The sequence below is a fragment of the Girardinichthys multiradiatus genome, chromosome 7 (genome assembly GCF_021462225.1).
Source record: "Girardinichthys multiradiatus isolate DD_20200921_A chromosome 7, DD_fGirMul_XY1, whole genome shotgun sequence".
Lineage (NCBI taxonomy): Eukaryota > Metazoa > Chordata > Actinopteri > Cyprinodontiformes > Goodeidae > Girardinichthys > Girardinichthys multiradiatus.
The window spans coordinates 11,192,469-11,199,083 of record NC_061800.1 but is presented as its reverse complement, the minus strand read 5'-3'; the positions used below and the strand labels follow the sequence as shown (position 1 = coordinate 11,199,083).

The following is a 6,615-nucleotide window of genomic DNA, read 5'->3' as shown; positions in this document are numbered from 1 at the left end:
GTGATCTCCCTGATCTGGACTCTGTGTGAGAAAAAATAACTAATAGGAGTGTGATTATTCTGCAGATAAGTGAAATAAATGTGAGAACCACACATAAATATTAACATCCTAGTTTTGTTTTGAGAGTACATGTTTACCCATAATTTTTAAAGTTTTCTAAATGAAATCTCACCACAGATGGTTGTAACCAGTTAAACTATGTGAGAATCAAACAAAACATTTCCATCAAAAGGTCTAAATGACAAAAACGTAAAAAAAAAAAAAGTTATTTTCCTCTAGCATAATAGAACAACTGTCTTAGTCGTTTAGAAATTTCTTTCATTTTCAGTCCATATATGATTGGATTGAAAAGAGGATTATAGATTATTATTTGCAGTGTTATTACAAAACGTACAGTCTTTGAAATATCAGATTCAAGCCTAACAATAATCATGTCATAAGTAAGCAAACAAGAATAGTTGATTAAAACCAGCAGGTGAGGTAAACATGTCTGTGCAGCTTTTTTCCTGACTTCCCCAGAACTTCTATAGGCTATTCTAAGTATCATTGTGTAAGTGAATAGTACAAAAAGCATTGGAAAAAGACTAATATTGAATAGGACCACTAAGCCAAATATCATTATTGCCCTTGAAGGCACACAGAAAAGATAATTCACTGAATTGTTGCAGAAAATGCCTTTCAACGTAAAGCTACAGAGTTTTACATTAGCAAATGCAATGACAGCCACAACAACATGACAAGCAGGTACAAGCCAAGCTAAGACAAGGAAAATACTCACTTTAGTTTTTCTCATAATAGTTGGATATTGCAGAGGTTTACATATGGACACATATCTGTCATAAGACATGGCTGTCAAAAGCAAGAATTCAGAACCACTTAAAGAATAAAATAAAAAACTCTGGAGGAGACACACCTGATAAGTTATCATAGGTTTTTCAGATAAAAAGTCTATCAAAAGCTTTGGGTAAACCACAGTGCTGAAAAGCATGGAGTTCATTAACAAAGCAGCAATAAAAATATACATAGGCTCATGGAGGTTCTTGTGAATCACAATCAGACTAACAACTGTAGTATTGCTGGACAGGATCAAAATATAACTTGTAAACATTAAAATAAAGTAAACATATCTGTATTTTTCAACCTCTACATGGCCATCAAGAGTGATGTATGTTGCATTCATTTTAGTGAGCAATATAATTATAAAAACTGAAAAGAAATGAATATGAGTCAGACAAGCTGTTTCAAAGCGCTACGCATGAGAAAAGTAGCCTTAAAAAAGTATCTCTCTCTCTTTCGTTTACGGAAACAATAGTCAGACTGGATAGTGTTTGAGACAGACCAACTACTTAAAGAGGCTTCTTTATCCACCATGGATTTCAGACACTATTCCTTGTAGAAATGTTGGCATGCTAACAACTTCTGATAAGTTCAAGGACATGTAAAAAGTTATGGCTCATGGTACATCCACATTGCCTTTAGAGTAAAGTTTGGTATTCACAAATACACCAAACTTTTTGATTATATCTTTTTTTTACACACAACATGACATGTCTAACAAAAAACAGTGCTGTTTGTACCAAAACCAACAACAATATTTAAGATGGGAGTAGACATTTTTTTTACAACTGCACTAACAATGTACATCTACTAGTCTCTCTAGAATGATTGTATATACTTTGCTTTTAGCTGCAGTTGTTTATATGAAACAACACATAAAAAAAGATTTATAAACGACTTATTTGGTCTTAACTCAGGTTTAATTCAGGTTTATTTTGTAGCATGCTTAAAAGAATTCCAATGTTGACTAGAGTGCTATACAGAAAGTACAAAAAGACAAAACAAACAAGGAACCCTGCCCCACCACCATATCTTTCATGCTTTATTAAAAGCCAGTGAGTACAAATGTGTTTTTAGATGATGTAGAGCATCGCTCCCACAATGGTTAGAAGGAATGTACTGGTTAAAGTTGCAACATGGATGGGAGTTCCCAGTTAGAGAATCAGTAGACAGGAGGTCATGGATGACAACTTTAACTTCACTCCAAATGCTGAACAATATCCATTACAGACTGAGTGGTAAGTGTACATGTGAGACATGAGCTACATGTGGGTACACATGGTGCATCTTTATGTGTGTGGTCTGTAAGGGAAGGAACAACCATAACAAGAATGCACGTGTGAGACCAAAAAGGGCACTTAACCAAATAGCTGATATATAACAGAAAATAATCACAGCAACCATCAAACTACAGCAACACAAGTTACATTTGGAACACCAAAGTGTTCAAAATTAAATAAATGAATGAAACATTATTAAATAAGTATCTACATCAATAAATAATAGATAATAATTTAATGTGACAATGAAATTGTGAAATAATTGAATGCATATTAAATTCTCAGCTCATTATATTATTAAATATATTTCATTTTCCATCAAAACTTAACTTCATAATATAAAAGAATTTTCATATAAAATATTTACCCAATAATTGAAATTATTGTTGAGGCTATTATTATGTAATTCAAGCTGTTTTTTTATTTTAAAATGTCATTTTTTAAAAGTCAGCCTTTATTTCAAAAAGCCAGCTTTAATTTTATAAGGTTGATTTTCTCCCATGGCCTATTTATTTCATAATGTCACCTTACAACTGAATGACTGTGGGGCCAAACAGCATCAACGTGCTGGACCTGCATTCTCATTGGCTGATCCTTACATAGAGATTAGTTTCCTGGGTACCTCCTCCCTGAGCGGCTACTGTGCCAGCACAAGGTTTAGGAAGGATGGTGGAGTTTCTGGAACTGCATTAAGCTCTGGTTACCTTAGCAGATCAAATTGAGGGGAATATTTTATCATATGATGCCATTTTGAGTTGTTTGGATGACATCTTTCAAATGATCGGGATGATAATTGCTTTCCAGAATGTAAGCATCGATAACCCCATTGTGGATACCCCAAGAGCCATTGAGCACCGTGTCCGCATGGAGTATGCAGAGTACAGCATTACAACTAATTACAACAACACAAGCTATGCAGCAATATCTGCAGCAACTCAGGCAGAGACCACCAAACTAGCAGAAAAACACATAAATGCGGGCAAATTACTGATTCACAGTTTAATAATATCTGCAAATTAAATGGCAGTTCAAGAGCAAACTAAACTGAAGTACTTTATTCATTACGCACACTAAGATCCATCATGTAAGTAATCTCAGCATTTGTCACACTGATAACGGTCCGGGCAGAAAACACAAACCAAACCCTGCTCATTTTTTCTAATTGATGATACTTAAGAAAAGCCAGTTACGAGAACAAATATGTGAGGAAATATGTTCACGCTATTTAGTTTGTGCCAGAAGAAGCGCTCTAGCACTCTAGATCAACTGCAATCATGTGGGGCAGGCCTGACTAAAACCAGCATTTAAAGAGTTACAGTAATTCAGTTGGGATGTAATAAAAACATGCCATTCAGAGTATTTACAAGATCAAATAATTTCACTTTTAGATAAAAGCCTCAGTTTAAAAGAGGATCGCTGTACAACTGAACAAATCTGAGTGTAGTCAACAGTGTAATTGTCATGGAGTGACATTTTGGACTTGGTGGGTTCTTGTGATGGTTATTTTGTCATTTAGATTCTCCTTATGGCTCTTTGTTTATTTCTTAGGTTGTTGTTTCTATGTTCTCCTCTAGTTTCTCTGTTTACTTTGGTTCATAGTTATTCTAGTTCTTAATTGCCTCCTCTGATTTATTCTCTTGCTTTGTTTGTGCTTTCTGTTGTTACGTTTAGTCCTTTCACCCCTCCTCAGCCTTTGTAATTGTTTCACCTGTTCCTTGTCACACCTGTTCCCTGTTTCTTTGATTACCTGCCTTTTGTTCCCCTCTCTGTGCTCTGTGTATATTAGTTGTTCTGTTTGCTTAGTTCCTCGCTGGTTCCTTGTCTTCTGTTACTACCCCGTTCCCTACCTCGTCTATACTTTGTTTATGCTTCACTTTGTAATACTATGCTTCGACTATGCTACGTTTTGTCTATGCTATGCCTTGCCATGAGTACCTGCAGGTTTGCGCAAGTTTTTGATCTTGTCTTTGTTTCATCCCTGCAGTGGTTTTGTTATGTTTTTGGACTTTGTGAATAAATTAAGATGCGGCTGCCAAGCTCTTGTCTGCACTTTGGTCCGATTCAAAATCCTCCCTCGACAGTAATAGGCAGCTGTCAAGATTTAAAAGCAAATGAACAGCTTTCAGAGTCTCCCGAATCAGTAGCCAATAAAAGATAATTAAAAACCTTTAAAAGTGCACTTAAAAATAGCTTAAAAACTAGACTGAAACAAAATAATATTTTGTGCATTCGAAACAGACTACAGGTGCACAAATGGTACTATTTCCAAAATTTTTGATATGACAGGAAATTTCAAAAAGGGGCTGAAATTTGAAAGGACAGACAATCAAGGTAAGGTTTTTGCTAAATACAGGCTGCACAACTGCATGTTTAAAACAGGCTGCCACAACACCTGAAGTGAGACGGCTGTTAAAAATCAGTAAAATGTCTCACCTGACAACCTTAAAAGCTTTCCTAAAACAAAAATCTGGAACAACATTGTTTGGACTAGATGATGTCTAAATGCTGTTACACCTAACACTGGATCATGTGAAGTAAGTGATCAATGATTTATCTTGTTGATGAAATTCAAGACTCAAGAGTCTTAATTGTCATTATGTCACCATAATGAAATTGTGCTGAGGCACTGGCTCAAAAAACACAAACAGGAATTAAAAACACTTGTAGTAGGCATGTAGTATTTATCATTTACATAAAGTGCAGCTCATGCTGAAACAGTCTATAAGATGGGTTGGTGGTTTGTTTGATTGTCAGCAGGGATGTTTAGCGTCTGACTGCAGGGGGACAATTGCCTTCACTGTCTATTTGTTTTTGATGTGAACTTTCTGAATTGTTTTCCTGATGGAAGTGGGACAAACAGTGCATTATCCGCGTGGGTGGGGTCAGTAGCAATGTATCTGGCCCTTTTATCTGGACTCGTGCATCATAAACCCAGATCCGTCCAGATCCGGTAGACGACATCCCACAATCCCCTGTGCAGCTCCTATACCAAACTGTCACACTGAGGCACAGGATGCTTTCAATTGTGGCCCTAGTTTGTGAGTAGCTGAGTAGAGTCCAGTCCGTTTCAGCTTTCTGAGAAAGAAGAGCTGTTTTTGGGCCTTCCTTACCAGGTGGAAAGGTGTTCTCAGTCCAGGAGAGGTCAGAAGAAGTGTGAATGCCCAGGAACGTTATGCTGTCCACATGCTCCACCATCTTCCATTGTATACAGAGAGGAGCACGTTCAGTCTTCCTACACCTCCTATAATCCACTATTACCTTTTGTTGGTGTTCAGGATGAGGTTGTTCCTGAAGCACCACTGAGTCAGATTATAGGCCTCTTCTCTTTAGCGGGCCTCATAATTGTTAGATATGAGACCCCCCACAGTGGTGTCCTCCGCAAACGTTGCTACAATGTTTTGTGAATAGCAGAGCAGTCGTGTGTGAATAGGGTGAAGAGAGCAGGGCTGAGAATGTAACCCTGCGGCATGCCAGTTCTGAGGATCAGCAAATGTGAATTCCCCTATCCTCACCTCCTGGGGCCAGTTGGTGAGGAAGTGCAAAGTGGTGCAAATAAACCAAGGTTGTGGCAAGCATGTCAGGAAGGACGGTGTTGAACGCTGAGCTGAAGTCCACAAATACCCTAACATAGGTGTTAGGATGTTGCAGATGTGTCAGAGCCATGTGAAGTGCTAATGAGACAGCATCCTCTGTGGAGCGATTCTCCCTGTAGGTGAACGGCAGGCTGTCCAGGCCAGCGGGGATGGCATCCTTGATGCACTTCAGGAGGATCTTCTCGAAGCAATGAATGATGACTGGGGTCAGAGCAACAGGACGTTAATCATTAGGGCAGGTTATGGTTGATTTTTTTGGGCACAGGCACAATAGTGGAAGACTTCAGGCAGCCGGGACTGTGGAGAGCTGCAGGGGGAGGTTGAAAATTTCCAAAACAAACCCTGCGAGTTGGTTAGCACATTATTTTAGCGTTCGACCTGAGACCATGTCTGGACCTGCAGCCTTGTTGATGTTGATCTTCCTCATAATTGAGGTCACTTGGTGCAGCTGCAGGACAAGACGCCGATGCTGCACCTCCAGCTGAGGTGGGTGTTTAGTCCTTCGGCTGCTTGCAGTGTCAAAGTGTGCAAAGAGGCTGTTTAAGGTGTCAAGGAGAGCTGGGTCATGGTCGCTCTACTTATAAGCTGTGATGGATCTCATGCCTCTCCACATACTGCGTGGGTTGTTTTTGAAGTGCTCCTCGCTGCGCTGCTTGTACCTTTGCTTAACCTGCTGGATGCCCTTTCTCAGTTCTCTCTGGGCCTGCTGTAGATCAGTCGGTCACCTAATCTGTAAGCTGCTCTTATTAGGGTTCATACTTTGCAGTCTCATAATGTCTGGTTAGAATAAACCCTGACTGTTTTTGTGGGTAGGACAGCACCAGTGCAAAAATGAATATAGGACAGCACAGACTATGTATATTCCTCCAGATCAGCATCCTCTTTGAATAAATCCCAATCTTTGT

The 6,615-nt window shown here is 38.8% G+C and overlaps 1 protein-coding gene across 1 annotated transcript; it reads right to left on the bottom strand.

The window, feature by feature from the left end:
• Nucleotides 1-265: 265 nt before the first annotated feature.
• Nucleotides 266-6,137, bottom strand: LOC124871402 (olfactory receptor 6N2-like). The gene is made up of 3 exons (XM_047370668.1): nucleotides 6,089-6,137; nucleotides 5,630-5,911; nucleotides 266-1,206 (listed from the first exon to the last, which is right to left on the bottom strand). The coding sequence occupies exons 1-3, from the start codon at nucleotides 6,135-6,137 to the stop codon at nucleotides 266-268; spliced, it is 1,272 nt and encodes a 423-aa protein (XP_047226624.1).
• Between the last annotated feature and the right edge of the window lie 478 nt (nucleotides 6,138-6,615).

Excerpts from the sequence above, each read along its gene's own strand:
- LOC124871402 (XM_047370668.1), bottom strand. The coding sequence starts at position 6,137 with ATGAGGAAGATCAACATCAACAAGGCTGCAGGTCCAGACATGGTCTCA. Across the intron at positions 5,912-6,088 it reads AGGTCCAGACATGGTCTCAG|TCATCATTCATTGCTTCGAG; the intron begins GTCGAACGCTAA and ends CTCTGACCCCAG. Across the intron at positions 1,207-5,629 it reads TCACCAACTGGCCCCAGGAG|TTTTTATAATTATATTGCTC; the intron begins GTGAGGATAGGG and ends ATTTCTTTTCAG.